The following is a 25,007-nucleotide window of genomic DNA, read 5'->3' as shown; positions in this document are numbered from 1 at the left end:
CCACCAAGGAGCCAATACACAGAAGTTAAGGGTTTAAAAATGTTAAAAAAAAAAAAAAGAAATCATTAGCCTTGGAATTGATATGCTGTATAATTTGTTGTTTACATAATAATTTGCATTTACAAATTGCATTGGTTTTTTCCCGTTGTTCAGTCATGTCTAATTCTCTGTGACCTCATTGGCTAAGATACTGGAGTGGTTTGCCAGTTCCTCTTCCAGCTCATCTTATAGATGAGAAAACTGAGGCAGAGTGAGGTGACTTGCCCAGGGTCACACAGCTAGTAAGTGTCTGAGACCAGATTTGAACTCGGGAAAAGGAGGAATCTGCAGGCCCAGCACTCTATCCACTGTCACCTAGCTGCCTTCATTTTATTATTTACATAGCAGGGGTTAGCTATAGAATACCGAAAGCACAGAATTTGTTGGCTTTATCAATCATCTTTCTTCCCAAGTGCATACAGCTGTAAACTGTTTAGCCTAAAGTTACAAACGGGGTCGTAACAAGAAAAGGAGCGGCCGGTAATACTCACATTTGTGGAGCACTTCAAGATATACAAAGTACTCTCTTTACAGGCACCTGTGCAGTAAGCAGGGGGTGAGGGGAGGACAAAGAAAAGAAACATTACAGCAAAGATTCACAGGAAGAAAAGAGGTATGAAGACTAAAGAGTCAGAGCACACACACAAATACAATCGAGTGGAATGGAGTGCTCCGATTGTACCCCTCTGCCCAAGCCCAGGCCCCTCCATTTACCGGCAGTCGATAGCTGAAACTTGTTGACAACACCACATCCCTGCCCTTTCCTTCTCTCTAGCCCATATTTCCCTGTTGACTTTAATGGACTTTTCTATATTAAACTCTGCTTGGGTGGGTGTGTGAGAGACCACCTTTGCCTGGCTCAGACTGGCATGAGAGGTCCAGCGGATGCTGCTTCTCCTCATTCCTGTCTTGGTATATTCTTTTGATAGACCCCAATTATGACAAATAGCAAGTTCCCTCCTCCTCTTCCCTATTTCTTTCCTCCTCTATCCTTTTTCTCCTCTCTTTTAAAAATTATCTGTAATCACACCCCTCCTCCCAAGCCCTAAACCAAACCCATATCCTGAGCTGATCTTCCTTTGTTCCTCCATTGACCCTTGAAGGCAGCGGCATTCTGAAACAACAATGGATGTAAGCACTGTAGCTCTCCCTTCTAATTGATTCTTTGCTTGCTGGCTTTCTCTTGCCTCCTATATTTGCGTTTCAACCCAGCTCTGGCTTTCTCAGTAGCAGTGCTTCAAAGTCCTCTGTTCTACTAAAGATCCTGTTTTTCCCTTCTGTAGCATCATATTCAGTTTTTAAAAAAAATTTTTTAAGCCTTAACTTCTGTGTATTGGCTCCTTGGTGGAAGAGTGGTAAGGGTGGGCCATGGGGGTCAAGTGACTTGCCCAGGGTCACCCAGCTGGGAAGTGTCTGAGGCCAGATTTGAACCCAGGACCTCCCATCTCTAGGCCTGGCTCTCACTCCACTGAGCTACCCAGCTGCCCCATATTCAGTTTTTTTAAACCCTTCTCTTCCATCATAGAATCAATACTGTGTATTGGTTCCAAGGCAGAAGAGTGGTAAGGGCTGGGCAGTGGGGGTCAAGTGACTTGCCCAGGGTCACACAGCTAGGAGGTGTGTGAGATCATATTTGAACCCAGGACCTCCTGTCTCTAGGCCTAGTTCTCAGTCTACTGAGCTACCTACCTAGGTGCTCCCCCCCACATCATATTCAGTTTTGCAAGATAAAGTTATCCTTATAACTTTTCCAGCCCTACTTTTTTGCAAGTTAAAAGGAAGAAGATAGCCCCTATTATACCTGAAGTGACTCCACAGGGTTGCCAGTCATGATCTCAGACAGGACAATAATGAAACTAGACATGGTTAAAAAAGAGAAGCCAGGATTGAGATTATGTTTAAAGGCACTTACAGAAGGAGGGAATTGCATAGCAACTAAACCCTTGAGGGAGAAGCTGATTACACTCCAGGGAGAAGTAGAGAGCCATTCAATAATCGTTGGAGACTTCAGTGGGTTCTTCCTCTTTTTCTCAAAAGGGTTATTAAAATAGATAAACTCATTAGTTAATTTGATCAAAAAGAGAGGGGAAAACCAGGTAACTAAAACTGAAAATCAAAAAGGAGGCTAATGTGATCAAGAAGAAACTTGAGAAATGTTGGCGGGGATGTGGGAAGATTGGGACACTAATGCATTGTTAGTGGAGTTGTGAACTGGTGCAGCCTTTCTGTGGGACACTTTGGAACTGTCCCCAAGATGCTATAAAACTGTGCATATCCCTTCGACTCAGTAATAGCACTACTCGGTCTGTACCCCCAAAAGAGAGCAAAGAAAAAGGAAAAAGACTTATTTATACACAAATATTTCGAGTAGCTCTTTCTGCAGTGGTAAAGAATTAGAAACTGAGGTGATATCCGCCAATTGGGGAATGGCCGAACACTTTGTGGTATAGAATTGGGATGGAATCCTACTGCACTATAAGAAATGAGGAGCAGGATGCTTTCAGGCAAGAAAAGAAATAAATAAATAGCTTTTAAAAAGAAAGGAAACGGGGCAGCTGGGTAGCTCGGTGGACTGAGAGCCAGGCCTAGGGACGGGAGGTCCTGGGTTCAAATATGGCCTCAGACACTTCCCAGCCGTGTGACCCTGGGCAAGTCACTTGGCCCCCATTGCCCACCCTTACCGCTCTTCCACCTAGGAGCCAATACACAGAAGTTAAGGGTTTAAAAAAAATAAAAGAAAGAAAACCATGGAAAGACTTACATGAACCAGTACGGAGTAAAGTAAGCAGAACCAGGAGAACACTGCACCCAGAAAGAGCAATAATGTACAATGAGCAACTGTTAATGTCTTGGCTATTCTCAGCAATATGATGACCCAAGACAGTTCTGAAGGACTTATGATGAAGAATATTATCCACCTCCAGAGAGAGAACTGATGCAGTCTGAATCCAGATTGAAGCGTGCTATTTTCTACTTTATTTTTCTTGCTTTTTGGTCTGTGTTTTCTTTCACAACATATCGAATGCAGAAATATGTTTTGTATGACTGTACGTGTGTAAACTTTACCAAATTGCCTGCCTTCTCAGTGGGCGAGGGTAAAGGAGAAATGGTGGGAGAGAATTTGGAATTCAAAATCATAAAAAGTGAAGGTTAGAAATTCTCTTGACGTGAGGGCAGCTGGATAGCTCCGTGGATTGAGAGTCAGGCCTAGAGACGGGAGGTCCTGGGTTCAAATCTGGCCTCAGCCACTTCCCAGCTGTGGGACCCTGGGCAAGTCACTTGACCCCCATTGCCTAGCCCTGTAACAAATAAAATTAATATAGAAAGATATATATAAAAGATATTAGGGTTTAAAAAAATAAATTAATTAAAAAAAATTCTCTTGACGTGTAATTGGAAAAGATAAAACACGAAAAGTTTTTAAACAGAAAATTAAAAAAGGAGAAATGACAGATAACAAAGAAGTAAGAAAATTGGTGGAAATAATTTTGCCTAATTATGTGCCAGCAGATCTTATGACTGAAATGAAATATATGAATACTTGCAAAAGTAAAATAGCTAGATCAATAGAACAAGGAATAGAGACTTTAAACAATTTGGTCCCAGAAAAAGAAGTTGACCAAGCCATAAATGAACTCCTAAAAGAAAAAATCCTAGGCCCGGATAGAATGTACTTGTAAACAACCAGAAGACTCAACTCCAATTTTATCTAGATTATAGATAGGATGCTTCCTTTTCTCTATTTTTCCAAACTCCTCTTAAGCAAAAATGATGTTATTTCCCAAACTGGGAAGAAAGGAGACAAAGAAAATGATAGATCAATATCTCTAATGAATATTGATGGAAAATTAGCAACACAGTCAAACAATTAGCCACTATGATCAGGTTGCATTGATACCTGGAATACAGAGTTGGTTAAATATTAGAAAACGATAAGCATAATTTAAAAAAAGATTATATTAGGGCAGCTAAGTGATTCAGTAGGTAAAGGGCTGGGCCTGTAGCTGGGAAGACCTGGGTACAAATCTGGCCTCAGATACTTCCTAGCTTGGCGACCCTGGGCAAGTCAACTTAACCCTATTTGCCTTGGCCTTGTTACTAAGACAGAAAGTAAGGGTTAAAAAAAGATCATATATATTGATTAATAGATGCAGAAAAAATTGACAAAATACAGTATCCTTTTTAAAAATTAAAAAAAATTTAATTTTTTTTAAACCCTTGTACTTCAGTGTATTGTCTCATAGGTGGAAGATTGGTAAGGGTGGGCAATGGGGGTCAAGTGACTTGCCCAGGGTCACACAGCTGGGAAGTGGCTGAGGCCGGGTTTGAACCTAGGACCTCCTGTCTCTAGGCCTGACTCTCACTCCACTGAGCTACCCAGCTGCCCCAATAATTTTTAAAAACTAAATTGTTTTAAATTCAAGATTTACTTTCCTTTTCCCCATGCCCCCACCCTCCAATTATTGGGGGAGGGGAGGAAAAAGGAAACATAAAATAACATCTAGATCAGTGATTCCCAAAGTGGGCGCTACCGCCCCCCATGGGTGCTGCAGCGATTCAGGGGGCAGTGATGGCCAAGGGTGCATTTATCTTTCCTATTAATTGTTATGAAAATCTTTTTTAAAAATTAATTTCCAGGGGCACTAAGGAATATTTTTTTCTTCTGGAAAGGGGGCCAAAGTAGGCCAAAAAAGTTTGGGAACCACTGATCTAGATGCTTAATGATTCTAGTGTTGTTTTTTTCCTGCTGGCTTTTCAACATTCAGCAATAATCAGCAAATTAACATGAATGGATACCTCTACTGGTCACTGGGTTAGTATTGTGGAATGACTGTATCGCATTTAAGTATTTTGCTTCCTGCTTGAAAGTTTTCATTGGCTGGGATTGAAATGTAACTCTTCTTCTATTAAGAACAATACAACCCTAGCTGGGTGACCCTGGGCAAATCACTTAACTCTCATTGCCCAGCCCTTACTGCTCTTCTGCCTTGGAACCAATACACAGTACTGAATCTAAGACAGAAGGTCTTAGATTTAAAGGATTTAAAATAATAATAATAATAATAATAATAATATTTCATAGTCAAGCAAAAAAAAATTTTTTTTCATTGGCTACTTCCAAACAGTATGTTTCATCCAAGTCTAGCAACTCCCAGTCAGGAGGTCAGTAGCCTGCTTTATTTATCAGTCCCCTGAAATCCTGGTTGATCATTGCATTGGTCAGAATTCTTGTTTTTCCAAGGCTATTCTTGAATGAATTGCTCTCCTGGTCCTGCTCACTTGGCTCTACATTGGTTCATACAAATCTTCCCAAGTTTCTCTGGAACCGTGTCTTTCTTCATTTTTTGATAGCATGATGGTATCCCATTACTTCTCTCTGCTCCAAGTTGAGCCATGCTACACAACCTACAAGCACCTCCTCAGTTTCTAGGACTTTGCTGCTACAAAAAGGGCTGCTTTAAGTAGTTTTGTAAGTGGGGGTTCTCTTCCTCTTTCTCTGAGATCTTTGGGATAGAGGCCTAGTAGCGGTATAGCTGGGTGAAAGGGCATGCACAGCTGAATGATTTAGGGCGCAGAATTCCGAACCGATTTCCAGAAGCTTTACGCGTAATGTATGAGCGTGTCGGTTTTCCTGCAGCCCCTCCAACATTTTCATTGCCCATCTGCGGGCTGTGATGTGGAAACTCAAAATTGCTTTAATTTACATTTCTCTCATTAATAGTGATTTGGAGCATTTCCCCCCTATTCTTAGCTCTTATTAGCTTGGATTTCCCCCTTTCCAGACTGCCCGTTCATATTGCTTGACCGTTTATCAATGGGTAATTCCAAAATTCTTTCTCAGATTTGCCTTCTAGGTCAGTTGTTTTGGCTACTTAACATTTCTCCTGGTACAATTTGATCCCTTGTTCCAGAAGCCAGAATTGCAGCCTCTAGTCAGTGCCTTTATTGTGATCGAAATCACAATATTTTTTGTCAGACTTTTCACTTTCATATTTCTGATTGTCTCATAGAGTCATTCACTTCCTCTTGGGCCACCCTTATTTTCAAAGAATCTGTTATTTGGGCAAAGTTTTGTACTTCTTGCCCAAATACAAATCTTTCCTATAAAGCCGTGATTTCTTTTCCAATTCTTTCCACTAGCATTTTCACTTATAAAGTAATTTGAACACTTTTCAGTTTATTTTTTTATTTTATTTAAAATTTTTCCCCCACGGTTACATGATTCTTGTTGTCTTCTTCCCCTCTTCCCCTCCCCTGGCCCGGAGCTGACAAGCAATTCCACTGGGTTATAAATATATTATAATCCAATCCTAATTTATTTTAAAATATTATTATTTATTTAAAGCTCTTGCTCTGTTTTTTTTCTTCAAGGTTTTCCCTGTAAATATTTTGGAGGTCATTCTTTTCTGGGTTTGTGTCTTAGATTCTCTCTTTCCATCAGTTCTTTATTGGGGAAATCTGTTTTTTTTTTGGGGGGGTTACATCATCTTCTAGCCTTCCTTCTTGAATTGAGGCTTTGTGTTAGGCCTTCATGGCCTGCCTCCTTGCCCTGGTTACTTGGCTACAAGCCTCAGACTAAGCTGGGTGCTGAAACTGGGGCCCCTCTCAGGGGTTGCTGCCTGCTTCTATACTAGCTCGGGTCCACAAGCTCTCCTTGCCTCGGTTAGGTGCAGATCAGGCCTGTCCCTTCCTGGTCCCACACTGGGGACTGTCTGCAGCGTCGCCCTGGGGGTCTCGGTGACACAGCGCAAGCCTCCTTTCTGGGGAGTAGATTTCTAACAGAAATATCTTCTTTAAGAATCTTGCCTCAGACTCCGTCCATTCGGAACTCACTGGGGTGAGCAAGCGTCCTAATTAAGAATGCCGACACTGCCGGGGATGGGTAAAGCGCTTACTAGTTCAGACATTAGCGTCAGTTAGTGAGATCTCTTCTCCTTCTAGGGCTAAGATGAGACGAACAACATGAAGATTTTGGGAATTAGGCAATTTTGGAGCTTGGAGCTTTGGATCCTCAAGAGGGTCGAGAAGACTTGGGTGGATACGTGGGGATTTCGATCACAATAAAGACACTGACTAGAGGCTGCAATTCTGGCTTCTGGAACAAGAGATCAAATTGTACCAGGAGGAAAAGAGCATGAGGTTGTTTAAGGGTCAACTAGGTCAACATCTGAGGTGATTTTTAAACGTGATGTGAGGGGGCAGCTGGGTAGCTCAGTGGATTGAGAGTCAGGCCTAGAGACGGGAGGTCCTGGGTTCAAATCCGGCCTCAGACACTTCCCAGTTGGGTGACCCTGGGCAAGTCACTTGACCCCCATGGCCCACCCTTTCCACTCTTCCACCTAGGAGCCAATACACAGAAGTTAAGGGTTAAAAAAAAAAGAATGGATGGGGAGGAGGCAGTGAGGTGGCTCAGTGGATTGAGAGTCAGGCCTAGAGACGGGAGGTCCTAGGTTCAAATCTGGCCTCAGACACTTCCCAGCTGTGTGACCCTGGGCAAGTCACTTGACCTCCATGGCCCATCCTGACCACTCTTCTACCAATACCATAGTATTGACTCCAAGATGGAAGATGAGGGTTTTAAAAAATAAATGTGATGTGAAGTGTTAGAGTGCTATACAAATGTCATTACTATCACTAATGGTAATACTAATTGGGAGATCTGAATTTGAATCTCTGCTCTGACATCTGTTAATATTAAAAATGATAAAGGCTGGTATAAATATATAAATTAGTATTTTAATTAAAGCCATGCTGATAGATAAAATCATTAGACCACGCGCTTGTAAGCATTCAAAACTGCCGCCTCCATTACTGTCTCCTGTTTCCTGGAAGCCCTACTCGCAAAAGAGACCACTTCCTCCTAACCCAGGAGATTTAAACCCTTCCCTGGGTCAAGACGTAGGCCTTCCCAAGCCCAAAAACCGGAAACGGAAACCCGTTGGACCACGGGAAATGTAGTTTGATACATTTCCCAAATTTCACTTTTACACATCTCCAGGGCACAAAGCCTCGGAGAGGTAGGCAGATCCCCCCCAAAATAGTCCATTTAAAAGATTATCCAATGCCAGCAGCCTGCCCGAGATCGGAGAAGAAGGCACTCGGCTTCCCTTCTGTACTGTGTTGTTCCTTTTGCCCAGGACCGAGAACTTCGGTGAATGGTAGCGTTGCCAAGCTCAGCTCCATGCAGGGTTACTATGTAGACAGACAGGCTTCACAGCCACCAGAATATTGGGGGCAGCACTTTTGTGGTAAAGAGCTTGGAGACAGACTCGGTGTCCAGCCACGGGGGATTGCTCGATTGTCGTACGCGAGCAGAGTGCATGGAGTGCTGCCCAGAACGCTGGATGTGACGACTACCAAGAAGCACGTGAACTCCTGCAGGCCGAATGAGAACCCGGGAAAGCGATATTGACAACAACTAGAGCATCGCAAATGAAAATGAACACCACAGCCATAATGGCCCCAGAGTTGGGGTGGGGAGACAGAGAGAGGCCCAGAGAGAGGGGGAAAGAGACCGAGACGGAGAGAGAGGGAAGAGGAATGAGAATATGCCGTCACTTAGAGTGACTGCGTTGACTTTATCAAAGTACTTCTTTCCTCTGCTCTGTTCCATAAGATGGCCAGCTGGGCAGCAGAGAGAGGGAAGGGACGTATGCGGAAATGAAGGCTATGCAAAAACCAAAGCTGGCGGAAAAAGAAGAATTTCTTGTCATCAAGGAGGAACATACGTACATACATACATACATACATACATACATACATATATATATATATATCCTTTTAAATCTTAAGCTAGTCCGTAAACATCTATTAAGCACTTACTATGTGCCAAGCACGGTGCTAAATAGAAAATATACCAAAATAAGATTTATGTCACCAAATGCATATTTTATACAAATTTGTTTTACAAAACACAAAATTATAATGTGAAGGTACGATGTGGGGCAGCTCTTATTAGATGTTATTAAACTGTAATGAAACCAAAGAGTGATTGAGGAAGAGCCCTATCAGTGGGAAGGAGTCTGAAGGGAGGGAAGAGCCAGTGGATAAAAGCCATATGAAATAAAATCGGGAGAGGGAAAAGCAGTCTAGCTAAAAGCCGAGTCGGCAAGAGCCAGAGAAGAGGAGGAGGTGGGTTGGCACGAACAGAAGTCCTAGTTAGCAAGAGAGTGAATGAATGGTTGGGACGGAAATTAAAGTGAATAATCTCCATCAGCTAGTGGTACTAATCCTAAATTCACACTGGAATCAGGAAGACTTAAGAGTTCAAATCTGGCCTCGGACACTTATTAGCTGTGTGACTTTGGGCAAGTGACTTAACCTCTGCCTGCCTCAGTTTCCTCAATTGTAAAATGATGACAATAGTAGTACCTACCTCCTAGAGTTGTTGAGGGGATCAAACGAGATCGTATTTTTTTTTAAACCCTGACCTTCATCTTAGAATCAATACTGTGCTTTGGTTCTAAGGCAGAAGAGTTGTAAGGGCTAGGCAATGGAGGTTAAGTGACTTGCCCAGGGTCACACAGCTAGGAAGTGTTTGGGACCAGAGTCTCTGGGTCTGGTTCTCAATCCACCGAGCCACCCAGCTGCCCCCAAGATCATATTTGTTAAAAGTGCTTAGCACAGTGCTTGGCACATAGTAGGTGCCATCTAAATACTTATTCCCTTCTCCTTCCCATCTTTTCCTTTATCCTCTTTTGAAAGCCTTGGCATCTACTTTGTGTCTGAACCTGGCTATTCTCAGAAATGGTGCCCTCTTGGACTGCTTTCACACTCATTCCACATTCCTTAACTCATAGTGTATGTAATAAAATGGAATTGTGCTTCCTGAGCAGAACTATATTCTATTGGACGAACAGGCAGAAGGATGAGCCTAAGATGATCAGATTGTTCACATGACGAGAGGCACAAAAAGAAGAAGAATGGGCGATGCTCTTATTTCCAAAATACTTATGTTTATGTAATCTAAGCTTCCAGGATGTCTCTTTAATCTGGGTTTTCAAAAGCAGGAAAATCTGAGCACAAAACTCTAAAGCCTGCTTTCTTCAGCCCTTCTGGTTTCCCTCTTAAGAAACCAAATTCCCTAAACCTGGTGGTAGCTAGGTGGCTCAGTGGATTGAAGGTTAGGCCTGGAGATGAGATGTCCTGGGTTTAAATCTGACCTCAGATACGTCATAGTTGTATGACCCTGGGTAAGTCACTTAACCCCCATTGCCTAATTGTTATCGCTCTTCTGCCTTAGAACCTATACTCAGTATCTATTTTAAGACAGAAAGTAAGGATTTAAAAAAATTTAAAAATGAAAACAAAATCCTCTAACAGAAGTACTAGATAGCCAGTTTCTTTGTTCTTGACTCTTGTGAAGTCAATAAGTAACTATCATGCTTAGCTTTTTTTTAAACCCTGACCTTCCATCTTAGAATCACTACTGTGTATTGGTTCTGAGGCAGAAGAGCAGTAAGGGCTAGGCAATGGGGGTTAAGTGACTTGCGCAGGACCACCCAGCTAGGAAGTGTCTGAGGCCACATTGGAACCACAAGACCTCCTATCTCCAGGACTGGCTTTCTATTCACTGAGCCACCTAGCTGCCCCTGTGCTGCTCCTTTAAATGCTATGGAACATTCATGCATTGTTGGTGGAGTTGTGAACTGATCCAACCATTCTGGATGGCAATTTGGAGCTATGCTCAAAGGGCTTTAAAAGACTGCCTGCCCTTTGACCCAGCCATACTGCTGCTGGGTTTGTACCTCAAAGAGACAATAATGAAAAAGACACGTACAAAAGTATTTATAGCCGCGCTCTTTGTGGTGGCAAAAAATTGGAAAATGAGAGGTTGCCCTTTGATTGGGGAATGGCTGACCAAATGGTGGTATCTGCTGGTGATGGAATGCTATTGTGCTCAAAGGAATAAAGAACTGGAGGAATTCCATGTGAACTGGAAAGACCTCCAGGAACTGGTGCAGAGTGAAAGGAGCAGAACCAGGAGACGGATACACTGTGGTATGATCAAACATAACGGACTTCTCTACTAGCAGCAGTGCAAGAATCCAGAGCAAGGTTGAGGGACTTATGATAAAAAATATAGAGGTCCTGCTCTATAACCAGAGACTTATCTGAGTGGCCTAGGGTGGTCATCGGATGTAAAGAATGAAACAGATTGGAAGCACGGCTTGTTAGCTCAAAGTGCTCCGAGGTACAATGGAGTCACCAGTTTATTATATAGAAAGTTAAAGATCCCCTTCCCCCAAAAGCCCAAGAAAGTTTCCCATGTAGTTACAAAGAGCAGTATTTTTACTATAGTCAAAACAAAAGCCTTAGAAGCCTCCAGGTGTAGATAAAAACCTATGCTAAACTATCAACTATATGTATTATCATTAAGTGAACTCTGGGACATCTTGTTAGGCCGGAAAGCCCCTGAAGTTCTCAGCCTTGATGGTATCAAACAATATTTTTGAGCCTCCTTATTTTACTTTAATTCTGGGCAAAATGCCCTGCTAAGGGTTCAACCTTGGCTGTACTAAGCACTGCATTCTCGGTCAAAGGGGAACAGTGTTAGCGCCCCCTCCTGCTGGATTACTGAGAACCCAAAGCTTTTTCAATAAGACTATAGTGCATTTTAAAGAAAGGTGAGAATTATGAAAGGAATCAAAAGAGGAATCTCAGATTTTTATCTTAGATATCCCACTCTGTCTCAACCATGATAGGGAGAAAAATCAATACATGGCTCTGCTGGTCTGTATTGATCTTTTGATGGGGTCCAGATAAAAATATCTACTTGAGATTCTAATTTCTCTTAATAGCTCCCGACAAAAAAATGCTATCCGCATTCAGAGGAAGAACTGTGGGAGGAGAAACACAGAAGAAAAACAACTGCTGGAACACATGGGCTGATGGGGATATTACTGGGGATGTAGACGCTAAACGATAACTCTAGTCCAACTATCAATGATATGGAATTAGGTCTTGATCAATGATACATGTAAAACCCAGCGGAATTGTGTGTCGGCTAAGGGAGGGGAGGGGGAAAGAACATGAAACATGTAACTATGGGAAAATATTAAAAATAAAAACTTTAAAAAAATAAATGCTATGGAGACAAAAATAGAATGAGTAAACCCATCTTGTCTTCTCTCTCTTGTCTATCTTGTCTACTACTATGTTTCCCAGCCATAACTTAATTCATTTTGTTTTTCCTCCTTTTTATGACAGAGGCTTTCATTTGTGGATGTGGCCACCGGTTCTCTTGGGCAGGGACTTGGTGCTGCCTGTGGAATGGCTTATACTGGCAAATATTTTGACAAAGCCAGGTAAGAGATTGAGATGAAAGATTCATTTGCTTCCTGGAGGAATTTTTCTTTCTCTTTTTTTTTTCACTTTGGAAATCCAATGGCTATCTGCAGGTAAGGATTATACTAAGTAAATGGGCACCAACTCCTTAAACTATTTCTAGAGTCTCTGATTTTCTGTAATCTGTTCACAATACAAAAGTTGGCTTCTGGGAACATTTAACTCTTGCCCTGTATTCTTTCATCTGTGAAACACTGGCAAAGACATAGTCTAGACCAGTGATGGTGAACATTTTTAGAGACTTGAGTGCCCAAACTGTATCCTCACGCTGCAAGCGAGCTGCCCTCTTACCCCAGACAGGGGAGGGAGGAAGTGCTCCCGTTGGGCCGCTGGGCAGAGGGGCGAGTCATGTGAGAAATGTCCTCGGGTGCACATGGAGGGTGGGGGAGCAGCCCCCTCCAGCATGTGTCCTATAGGTTCGCCAACATGGCTCTAGACTAAGCCTAAAAAATAGCATATCACAGTTTTATATAGCCTTTTTGGTTTATGTTTTGTTAATATAATGGAAAGCAGGCTGGTCTAGGGGCCAGGAAGACCTAAATTTGAATCTTGCCTCTTGCACATACTGGCTTTGTGACCCATATCTCTTTGATCTAGGCAACTCTCTTAAGACAGTAAGTTGCAAAGAAGGTACCAGCTTGTACCGCTGGAGGGAGATTTCTTCATCTGGAGATTCCTCTTACTGGTCCCTCTCCCAATTCTTTGTTAGTGGAGAACAAATCATTTCTGTCTTGCACTATGAGGGAGAATGTGCAGTACTATAGAAGGGAATAAGGGCATCAGACTTGCTTGTCCCTTCCCCGCTGTGGCTGAGTTGCTGTGGTCAGAAGAAGCCATTGTCTGGCAACCAACCCTTTGAATGCTTAGGACAGCAGCCATATAACCTGTCACTAGCCCATACTTAAAGTCTTTCTAGCTTGGCACAACCTCCTGGAGCTTGCTCTCCACTAGACTGAAGTGTAAGTCCCTTCATATTAAAAAAACAAAAACAAAAACCTGGCTCTTCCATCTTAGAATCAATACTCTGTATTGGTTCCAAGGCAGAAGAATATTAAGAGCTAGGCAGTGGGTGTTAAATGACTTGCCCAGGGTCATACAACTGGGAAGTGTCTGAGGCCAGATTTGAATCCAGGACCTGCCATCTCCAGGTTCTCTATCCACTGAGTCACCTAGCTGTCTCCTCCCTTAACATTTAAAGATGAGAAATACAAAGTGGTGATTTTGTTTTAAGAATGAAACTGCATTTGCCCAAGGAAAACATTTATAAACCCAGCTGCCTTTCCTTTGTTCCTTTTTATCATTCATATTGATGAGGAAATTGAGACAGAAGTTAAGTGACTTGCCCAAGGTCACAGAACTAGTGCGAGTCTGAGGCGACATTTGAACTCAGTTCTTGCCAGTTCCAGGAACAGTGCTCTAGTCACTTACCTAGCTACCGCCAAACATCAAATTCATATTGTGCGTAAGACAGCGGTAGGACTACATTAATTAGCCCTCTGGATTCTCAGCCTCTCTTCCTGGCTCAAGTCCCCCTACTCCAGTCTATTCTCCATACAAATGCCAAACTGATTTTCCTAAAGTGCCTTCACCTATTGGCCAGCTCTCACCGTGGCTCTAAAAAGCTGTAGCACGCACAGGGGCCACAGCCCGTTAAACCATCTGGGCAGGCAGACTAAACCAGGCTGGGGTCTCAAACCTCAGCCATGTGAAGCGGCTGAAGGAGAGGCTTTTAGACCACCTCCCTGGCCATCGCCAGTCATCCTGACTTTTGTCCTGCCGCTGGACTTCAGTGACTCTGGAAGAGAGAGAGTGAGGCTGATGACTTTGTGCAATTCTACCTCACTTCAGTCTGACTCCCATGCAAGTGAAGACATCACTGCGATATCGCTGGTTCTCTTAGAAAACAAAGGAACTGATTTTCTGGCAGGCTGGATTTCCCCCCTTCCTTTGTGGCCCTGAAGCAGTAAAAACCCTAAGAATGAAATTTAGAATTCTGTTAATTGCTTTTACTAAGAGAATAGCAAAAACCTACTTGGAGTGCCTAATTTTTTGGTTGCCAATGTACCGTCGCTCTCGAGTTTGGGCAGAAATGTTCGAATGGTAAAGAGTAGTTCTGGGAAAATGTCTCCAGGAAACCATCTCTTTGGAGTCTGTTTCTGAGTCTCTTTTCTGGACGGACTGACTGACTGACTGACTGACTCATCCTAGCTTGGGACCGTGCAGGAATGGTATAACCTGTCTTTTCTCGGCTCTAGTTACCGGGTGTTCTGCCTCTTGGGAGATGGGGAGGCCTCAGAAGGCTCTGTCTGGGAAGCTTTGGCTTTTGCCTCTCACTACAAGCTGGACAACCTCGTGGCAATCTTTGACGTGAACCGTTTGGGACAGAGTGAAGCTGCACCTCTGCAACACTGCACAGATGCTTATCGGAAGCGCTGTGAAGCCTTTGGGTAAGGCGTGCCATTTCTCTTCCTAATTTCCATTTCTTCTCTTGTGTCTTGAGTCAATAAAGAGTCAGCTAGGTGACTCAGTGGATAGAGAGCCAGGGGCTGGAGATAGAAGGTCCTGAGTTCAAATCTGGCTTCAGACTCTCCCTAGCTTTGTGACTTTGGGCAAGTCACTTAACTAATTGCCTTGTTACCACTCTTTTGCCTTGGAACCAATACTCAATATGAATTCTAAGACAGAAGGCAAGGGTTTTTTTTAAAGTCAGTAAACATTTATTAAGCACCTACTATGTGCTAAGAGCTGGGAATACAAAGAAAGCCAAAAGATAGTCCTGCCCTCGAGGAACTCACAATTTAATGTGTGTGTTGGCAGCTTGCACCTGCTCACCTGCAGGGTGGGGGGAGGTGGGTGGGAGGGCAGGAAACACAAAAAAAGAAGCCGAAGGGGCAGGGGCATCCCAAAATCCTGCAACTGCAGGAGGAAATGAGCTGTGGAGGTAAGAGTTTCAAGATTGATTTCAACTTGCAGAATGATGGAGTTTTGGAGATTGACGGAAGTCTAGGAAGGTAGCCAGGTGGGAAAGATGAAAAGAATGAGGGGCAGCTAGGCAGCACAGTGGACAGCGCACCAGGCTTGGAGACTAGAGGTCCCTGGGTTCGAATCTGACCTCAGATACTTCCTAGCTGTGGGAACCTAGGCAAGTCACTTAGCCCCGATTGCCCAGGAAGGACGGTTGATACTAAAACAGAAGGTGAGGTTTAAAAAACTGATGAGGAGAATTCCCTGGGTGCCTTCCTTAAAGGCAGAAGGTCTGGGAGGAAGTCTCCAGTCAGGGAGGTGGGGCCCCAAGAGCAGAACAGAGGATGCTGAGGAAGAGTCGGTTACAGAAGAATTCATTTTTGAAGATGATAAAGTCCAGGAAAACAGCTGGGTGGGAAATGATAAAAGATGATAAAAAAAATCCCCTCGGTGTCCTCCTTAAGTGGCGGGAGCCTTCTATCACCAACTTTCTTTCATTAGGTGGAACACCTACGTCGTGGATGGCCATGATGTGGAACACCTTTGTGAAGCCTTCTGGAAGGCAGCTCAAGTGAAGAACCAGCCTACTGCCATAGTCGCCAAGACCTTCAAAGGCCGTGGTATTCCAAGTAAGCCAGAGTTCCCTCTATCTCCATGCTGGGAGGGAGCCGACACAAATATGGCGCTGCCATGGGAGTGGGGATAGTGGATAAGCGATACCTGTGGCCGCTTGACCAGCTTTGCCTTGCGACGGTGTGTGGTGGAGTTCATAGACCCCACAGGTTGTGTGTGTCCCACATTGGTGATTGGTCCACACTGTCCATTTCTAAGATGCAAGGTCGCGTTCCTATGTAAGCTCAGCTCCTCGAATCGGAGGCTCGCTCTCTGTGCTCCAGAAGAGGGAATGGATTTTTTTTTTCCAGACAAACTTGTACTTCATATGAGTAGAGAATTCCTAGTATGGGAGCCCCTTCGCTAATATAGATCACTTATTCATCCCTAATTTCTTTTTAAAAATCCTTCCCTTCTGTCTTAGATTCAATACCATGCATTGGTTCCAAGGCAGAAGAGCAGTAAGGGCTAGGCAATGGGGGTCAAGTGACTTGCCCAGGGTCCCACAGCTAGGAAGTATGTCTGAGGCCAGACTGGAACCCAGGGCCTCCTATGTTTGGGCCTGGCTCTCCAGCCACAGAGCCACCCAGCTGCCCCTTGATCTTCGTTCAGTTTCCTGACCTAGAAACTAGGTGATCTGTGTTTCTCGTTTTATCCTAGACATCGAGGATGCTGATAACTGGCATGGCAAGCCTATGCCAAAGGACAAAATGGACTCCATTATCAAGACCATTGAAAGCCAGATACAGACTCATAAGAATCTGCCTCCTCACCTACCTGAGGACGATGTTCCTGAAGTCAATATCTCAAATGTCAAGATGCCTTCTCTGCCTGCCTACCAAATAGGGGACAAGGTAGGCTGGGCCTCCGGTTCCTGAGGATTGTAATGAGACACGGAGGAGAATTTCAATTCTTCGCTCACCCCTTCCATTTGTCTCCTAAATAGGCTACAGAGTTTCGTGAAGTGTTCACTAGGCCATTTCACTACTGATTAATGAGCATAAAGGTAGCCGCCTCCTCCTCTCTCTCTTACTGCCCAGTGCCTGCTGTGTGCTCTGATTTACCTGAGCTCGAAATGCATTTATTATATAGACAAATTTCTGCTTTCATCCTTCTGTGTAGCTTCCCACTGTCACCCCTTGGGACCTAGAACCTATTCATGTCTTTTTAAAAACCCTCACCTTCTGTCTTGGGGGCAATAACTGTGTGTTGGCTCCAAGGCAGAAGAGTGGTAAGGGGTAGGCAATGGGGGTTAGGTGACTTGCCCAGGGTCACCCAGCTGGGAAGGGTCTGAGGTCAGATTGGAACCCGGGACCTCCCGTCTCTAGGCCTGGCTCTCCATCCACTGAGTCACCTAACTACCCCTTGTTCGTGTACGTTTTAAACTGCCTAGATGCTTGGAGTGGGCCTTGCTTTAACCTTTCTGCCTCAAAGCTCCTACAAGAAGGAAGCCATTCTCTAGTTCTCACGCTGCTAGCGAGTGTCCTCTCCCTCTTCAGATGATCTGGAGAAAGATTCTCCATTTGACATGTTATAGCCCCAAGTGGACCGTAAGCTCCCTTAGGGCAGGGGGCTTGTGTTGTCCCTTGCTTGGCTCGGAATCTTTAGTGCCTGCCATAGAGCATACCACATAGTAGGCGCTTAGAGCTGGAAGAGACTCTCTAGAGAAGGGAAGGAATTGGCCCAAGTTCACAGCCACTAGGTGTCAGGGCGGAAGTTGAAAGCCGTGACTTTTCACCCCAGATCCGATGCTCTTTCCAGCACACCAATACCTGCTGGTGGGATCGTTTTGTCCAGGAAACGGTTCCTGGGACAATTTAAACCCATTTTGGTGTCGGCCCTGCAGCTTTTGCGGTCGGGGAGTTTTGAGGTCCAGATATCAGAATTCTGCTCATAGTAACAAGTGAAATAAATACATCCGTTTATCTCACATGCCAGGGACCTAAAGCAAATGAGTCCGTAACACGTTAACCCAAGATGACAATTGTTATTTCTTTTAATTTATTTTTTGTCTGCACGGGGAACCAGAGTATGTTTGGTGTGTGAAAGTGCCTGCATCCCCTCATTCCTATGCTATTCCTGCCCTGCCCCTCACCTCTTGGAGCCTTGCAAACGAATCTCAGTCCCTTTTGTCCTAGATGGGGATTTACTAAAGCTAACAGATTTGGGCTCTTGCTAACGTCCCCTCAGTGTGCCTCTATAATTCGGCTCCCTTTCTTCTTCCAGGTGGCCACTAGAAAAGCCTATGGCGCCGCCCTGGCTAAGCTGGGCCATGCGTGCGATCGAGTGATTGCCTTAGATGGAGACACCAAGAACTCCACTTTTTCCGAGCTCTTTAAGAAGGACCACCCCGAACGCTTCATTGAGTGCTTTATTGCTGAGCAGAACATGGTGCGTGTGTCAGGTGCTGGGGGTGTCTCTCAGGCAAGACATGCGGGCTTAGTCTTGTCCTCTAACTCAATGTTCTTTGGGTTTTAGGTAAGCGTGGCATTAGGCTGTGCCACCCGCAACCGGACCATTGCTTTTGCCAGCACCTTTGCTGCCTTCTTCACCAGAGCTTTTGATCATATCAGGATGGGGGCCATCTCTCAGTCTAACATCAACCTTAGTGGTTCCCACTGTGGGGTCTCCATCGGTATGTACTGTCTTATGACTAGGTGGAATTCTAATGTTCATTGTGTTTTACTCGCTTATAGGAAAAGCGTACGTGGTTACAGAGAAGAAGGTCCAAGATCCAGACCTGTAATTTCATTGGTGCAGGGAACTCCTGGTGTGAAAACTCCCTCCAAAGATCTTGATCAGCTGCTGATCTATAATGAATAACCCCTTAGTACCCCCAGACAAGTCTCCAAGCCTTTGTGATTTGTCCAGGGTCACACAGCTAGTATGTGTCAGAGGCAAGTCTTGACCCTATCTCTTCTTGACTGCAAGGCTAGCCCTCTGTCATTTATATCATGCTGCCCTTTTTATACCCCTTACCTTCTGTCTTAGAATCAACACTAAGTGTTGATCCCAAGGCAGAAGAGCAGTAAGGGCTGGACAGTGGGGGTTAGGTGACTTGTCTAGGGTCACACAGCTAAGATATGCTGCCTTTTAAGTTTTATCTAAGTCTTCTGAAAGAAGAAGATATGTGATGTTAGCTCATAAAGCTACAGGCAGCCTATTAGATAGACTATTGGAGTTTTATTATAATTTATAAATTAGATGATAAATTATTATCATTATAGATGATAAATTATATACTATTTTATAGGTAGATTATAAATTAGCCTGTCTTTATTAGGTGCCATATGTATGACCATTGCTGTGTTAGATCCTATGAATGGATGTATTCTGACCTTGGACAGAGTTATACATTATTATTTGTTTCAAAACACTTGTCTCCTGTCTTAGAATCAATATGAAATATCACTTCCAAGGCAGAAGAGAGGTAAGGGCTGGGCAGTTGGGGTTAAGTGACTTGCCTAGGGTCCCACAGCTAGGAAATGTCTTAAGGCCAAATTTGAACACAGGACTTCCCATCTCTCTATCCACTGAGCTATCTAACTGTCCCTGGGTTTACTTTTTAAAAAAGTATCTTGCTTAGATGGTATAGTAGTTTGCTGGCTTTTCCATTTTTTCCCTGAAGGACTAGAGAGAAGTCAGCTCACTGAAGAGAAAGAAGGTAACCCATTCTCAGGAAGGATACAAATAATGTCATAAGAAAGATCTGCCACTTAATGTCCCCAGCATATGGATAGTAGATACTGAATCAATGTTTGGAGTATTAGATTGAAGTGGTTGGTCTTATGATTCCCTCAGGTGAAGATGGGCCATCCCAGATGGCACTGGAGGATCTTGCCATGTTCAGAACTGTTCCCAATTGCACAGTTTTCTATCCAAGTGATGCTGTCTCTACAGAATATGCTGTTCATTTGGCTGCCAATACCAAGGTATATTTATATTTTATATCCTGTGACTTTGCTGAAGTTGTTAATTCTTTCTCTCAGGTTTCTGGTTGATTCTCTAGGGTTCCCTAGGTATACCATCATATCGTCTGCAAAGAGTGATAACTTTGTTTCCTGATTGCCTGTTTGAATTCCTTCAATTTCTTCTTCTGCTCTTATTTTTATCGCCAGCATTTCTAGAACAAAATGGTGATAATAGGCAGCCTTGCTTTACTCCTGATCTTATTGAGAAGGCTTCTAACCCATTCCCATTACAAATAATGCTGATGTTTTTAGATAGATGCCATTTATTACTTTAAGGAAAGCTCCATTTATTCCAGTATTTTCTAATGTTATTTTTTTAAATAAGAAATGGGTGCTCTGTTTTGTCAAAAGCCTTCTCAGCATCTATGGAAATAGTCATATGGTTTTTATTGTTTTTTTAATAGATATGATTAATTATGCTGATGGTTTTTCAAATATTGAACCATCCCTGCATTCCTGATATAAAACCCACCAGTACTCAGTGTTGATTCTAAGATAGAAAGTAGGGTCTTAAAAATAAATAAATAAATGCTTGTTCATGGTGTATGATCCTTATGATATGGTACTGTAACCTTCTTGCCAGTGTTTTATTTAAAAAATTTGCATCACTATTCATCAGGGTGGTTCCAAAGTATGTTTATAGCAGAGATTCTTATGTGTGATCTTGATCAAGTTACTTCACACTGTTTGCCTCAGTTTCCTCATCTGTAAAATAAGCTAGAGAAGGAAATGACAAACCACTCCATTTTTTCTGCCAAAAAAACCCCAAATGAGGTCACAAAGAGTTGGACACAAGTGAAAAACAAGGGAACTGAACCAAACTGGGCATGTTAATGGGTATTTATATTTCATTTTGATGGGGATGGCAAGGCATGTGCTATTCTGTGACCTCCGTGCCAACTTGTACCAGAATTATATTAGTGATGGTGAAAGTGTTTTTCATGTCCATCCTGGAGATGTCTGGATTGTGCCTGCTGGGCTTCCATCCAGTTTCCCATCCCTAAAGGAAGAAGGGCCTCATGATAGGCTGAAAGATAGAACAAACAGATACAATGCGTATCTGGCTATCATTCACTTATGGAAGATATTTTAGCATGTAGAGCTTATCTCTGATGAGATTAGCTGGGCTCCTCCTTGGTCTTATGCCTGAACACCAAGGCCATTGCAGCAATAAGTTTAATCAGACGTTATTTTGTGTTTTCTAAAGGTGTTAAGGTGCCTTATTCCTTGTCAGCTTTCAGCCCAAAATACAGACTTCCTTCCCTAAAAGGGACTACCATTAAGTCTGTCTTACTTTTTCCTACCTTTTCCTTTCTAGCTAATAATTTTTTAAAAATAATTTGTAACTTTGATTTCTGAAATGTAACTTGTGTTTTTTATATTGACTTTAGGGAATGTGCTTCATCAGAACTAGCAGACCAGATACTTCGGTGATCTATTCTCCCTTCGAAAACTTTAAGATTGGACAGGCCAAGGTAAAAAAGGCCTAGGCCCTCAGCGGTTTCCTCTTCTCTTGTCTTCTCGACTGTTTTCTACCTTGTGCTTTATCCTCTCTCTTCTGGAGCCTGCTTCTCCTCATGGATGGTTATCTCCCAAGCCAACAGCTCCCTCAGCTTTAGCCTTAAATGGAACCGTTTTTTAACTTTCCAAACTGCCTACAACACCAGTGTATGTTGGTTGAATTCTAGTTAAGCAGCATCCCCAAGGACCACTTCTGTGATGAGGGTGTGTGTGGGGGTTCATTTTCATTGCCTCTATAGCAACTTCCAGAGAAGTAATACATTCAGATGTTTGCGTTGACTGTTTAAGAGCCCATAATTATTTAAGCCAGTGCTCCAAATTGTTTCTAAAAAGCCAGTTGACTGTTTTAAGAGTTCCCACAAAAAAGTGTTTATATTTGTAGAGTCCATTGCTTGCCAGTAGGCAGCTTAAAAACAATGCCCTAAAACAGTGGTATTAAACTCAAATAGAGAGGGCGTCACTGATCTGTATATAGAGATCTCTGCATTTGCCTACTGATCTTGCTTTAAAATATAATGTTTTCTCCGCTTTATTGAATTTTTAAAATAGTTCCCAATTAAAAAAAAACCACAACAAACCCTCACCTTCTGTCTTAGAATCAATACTGTGTATTGGTTCCAAGGCAGAAAGAGCAGTAAGGGTGAGGCAATGGGGGTTAAGTGACTTGCCCAGGGTCACATAGCTAGGAAGTGTCTAGGAACAGATTTTGACCCAGGACCTCCCATCTCTAGGCCTGGTACACTATCCACTGAGCCACCCTCACTGCCCCTTTGCTATGCCATTTTGAAGAGAAACGTGAAAGTAAATCTGGCATTGAGAGATGGATTGCTTTGCCCTTCTGTGTCCTCAGGTCTCTGGGGTGTATCATGTGTGTGGGGAGCACTAGCATAAATAGAGGCTCTGAAATAGCTGAAGCAAACCTTTGAATTATTGCCATTTTGGAAGTTACTGTAGAGGCAAGTAATTTTAGAATAGGGAAGGCCTAAACATGTTTGTAGACAATGGGAGTAGTGCTAGAGATGGATAGATTGAAGATGATTGACTTGAATGGCAAGGGTTCCAGGGGAAAGGCAAGTTTTAGTTAAATAGTTAAATTGAAGGAAGGGTATTGTGTAAGCCTGAGGATGTAGGAGAGTTGAAGGATGACCATGGAGGTTCCAAAGGATGTGGACTCCTAGAAGGGTATTCAGGAAGATAGATACACTAATGGCACCGTTGGTGGTGCTGTGAACTGGTCCAGGCATTCTGGAGAATAATTTGGAACCGTGCCCAAAGGGCTATAAAATACCACAGACCATTAGGTCTATGCCTTAAGGAGATAAAAGGAAAAGGACTTACATGTGCACAAATATTTCTAGTAGATTTTGCTGCTAGGGCAAAGAATTGGAAACTGAGGGGATGCCTATCAATTGGGAAATAGCGGGCTGGGCAGCTAGATGCTTCACTGGATTGAGAGCCAAGCCTATAGATGGGAGGTCCTGGGTTCAAATCTGGTTCCAGACACTTCCTAGCTGTGTGACTCTGGGCAAGTCATTCAACCCTCCATTGCCTAGTCCTTACCATTCTTCTGCCTTGGAACCAATCCACAGTATTGATTCTAAGATGGAAGGCAAGGGGTCAAGAAACAAGTTGGGGGAACGACTGAGCAAATTTTGGTATATGAATGTGATGGAATGCTGTAAGGAATGATGAAGGGGATGATTTCAGAAAAACCCAGGAAGACCTATATGAATCGATGCAAAGTGAAGGTAGCAGAACGAGAACATTGATTGTACACAGTAACATCAGTAATGTAAAGATAATCAGCTATGAAAGGCTTAGTAACAATGATCAATACAGTGATCCACTGCAACTCCAAAAACCTTATGTGATGAAAATGTTACCCATCTCCAGAAAGAGAACAGATGAACTCAAGAATACAGAATGAAGCAGGGTTTTTCCTTTTCTTTATTTTTCTCCCATTTTGAAACAAGGCAGATGTGGAAATGTGATTTGCATGACTTAATATGTGTAATGGGTATCCTATTTCTTGCCTTTTCAATGGGTTGGGGAGGGGGTGGAGGAAGAGAGAGAATTTGGAACTAAAAATAAAACGAAAAGAAACCAAACCAAACCAAACCAGCAACTCCTAGAATATGAGATGCCATCTGTATCCTAACCTGTAGCCCTTCTATTTTAAACATTTTTGACAGGTGATCTATCAGAGTGCTGATGACAAGGCCACAGTTATTGGAGCTGGAGTTACACTCCATGAGGCTTTAGCAGCTGCTGCAGAACTCTCAAAAGAAGGTAATAGATTAAGAATGGAGAATTATATTACATAGAACTTAAAAAAAAAGAATTATGTTACACATTGGAGTAAAGATAGCAAGCCTTTGCCTGAATTGTTAGATGCTCTGGCTGATCTTTTTATTTTCGTTTCCCTCATTCCCAAAATATGCTGGCTATATCTCTTACTCCCTCTTTTGGTATTTCAGGTATTTCCATCCGCATAATTGACCTATTCACCATCAAGCCACTGGATCGTGCCACAATCCTTTCCAGTGCCAGAGTAACCGAGGGTCGTATTATTACAGTAGAGGACCATTATAAAGAAGGTGAGTGTTTTCACTCTTGCTCCTATCCAAAGTACTTTCTGGTAAAGTGACAGTGTAGAGAAATGGTTTTAGGGTCAATAAAGCAAATCATGGAATTTCTAAAGAACAACATAGGAGATAAACCTCTAGCATGTAAATGTTCAAATAGAAAATCTAGAACTAAAGCAAATTTCGAAGACTGATTTAAACACAGGAATCCCTCGAATTGAAAAATGTTGAACTGGGCCTCATTGACCTCTAGTCTGGAAACTTTCTTGGCTTTACCTCCATGCCTACTAGATAGGATAAAGTAGAGATTTTCAATGGGCAAAGTGGCTCCTAGAATTTCTAACATTCTTCCAGGCGATCTATCGGTGCCGATGAGTACTCTCTGTAAAGGCTGAGAAATTGTACTGTAGCCTCGTAGTAGTGCTATGAAACTGACTTGGGTTCTCATGACCTTGCCCTCTCTTTTCTAGGTGGCATTGGAGAAGCTGTGTGTGCAGCTGTTTCTGGTATACCTGGCATCAGTGTTCATCAGTTGGCAGTAAATGGGGTACCACGAAGTGGAAAACCTGGGGAGTTGCTTGATATGTTTGGTATTAGTGCCAAATATATCATAAAAGCTGTGAAATCAATTATGACCAACTGAAAGAAATCAGCATTGTCAGCTTTACTTTAAGAAGCTGACATCTTTGTGGAGTTTTCGAAGTCATAATTTCAAAGGTGTAGATTTTGTTGTTGTTTTTTTTTAAGAACAAGTCTAAATTAATGCTGTTTCTGTTTGTTCTTCAGCAACAATGGTTCATTATGTTTCTGTTGAGAGTATTTACTGTGCATAGAAATGCTTCTATAACTTCACTATATATTGTGTAAGTGTTCTGATAAGAAGGAACGGGAGTCAGGGGGAGGGAGAGTAGAGAGAACCCAGTTTCTTAAGCACATGTGTGTTCTTTTTTATTTGTAATTTTTCAAT

The 25,007-nt window shown here is 42.9% G+C and overlaps 1 protein-coding gene across 1 annotated transcript in view; it reads left to right on the top strand.

Annotated features, from left to right (window-relative positions):
* Window positions 1-24,683, top strand: part of TKTL1 (transketolase like 1) — a 38,140-nt gene extending 13,457 nt beyond the window's left edge. Inside the window, exons 2-13 of the mRNA XM_044682895.1 lie at window positions 6,708-6,777; window positions 12,250-12,347; window positions 14,643-14,834; window positions 15,853-15,980; window positions 16,624-16,817; window positions 18,190-18,354; window positions 18,442-18,598; window positions 19,765-19,895; window positions 21,326-21,409; window positions 23,648-23,744; window positions 23,933-24,052; window positions 24,511-24,683. Of these exons, the coding sequence (XP_044538830.1) occupies window positions 6,708-6,777; window positions 12,250-12,347; window positions 14,643-14,834; window positions 15,853-15,980; window positions 16,624-16,817; window positions 18,190-18,354; window positions 18,442-18,598; window positions 19,765-19,895; window positions 21,326-21,409; window positions 23,648-23,744; window positions 23,933-24,052; window positions 24,511-24,683 (1,609 nt within the window). The remainder of the gene's footprint in view (window positions 1-6,707; window positions 6,778-12,249; window positions 12,348-14,642; window positions 14,835-15,852; window positions 15,981-16,623; window positions 16,818-18,189; window positions 18,355-18,441; window positions 18,599-19,764; window positions 19,896-21,325; window positions 21,410-23,647; window positions 23,745-23,932; window positions 24,053-24,510) is intronic.
* Window positions 24,684-25,007: the final 324 nt, after the last annotated feature.

The sequence above is a fragment of the Gracilinanus agilis genome, chromosome X, assembly GCF_016433145.1.
Source record: "Gracilinanus agilis isolate LMUSP501 chromosome X, AgileGrace, whole genome shotgun sequence".
NCBI classification, from domain to species: Eukaryota; Metazoa; Chordata; class Mammalia; order Didelphimorphia; family Didelphidae; genus Gracilinanus; species Gracilinanus agilis.
The sequence above is the reverse complement of the archived record's forward strand: the minus strand, read 5'-3'. Positions and strand labels throughout refer to the sequence as shown.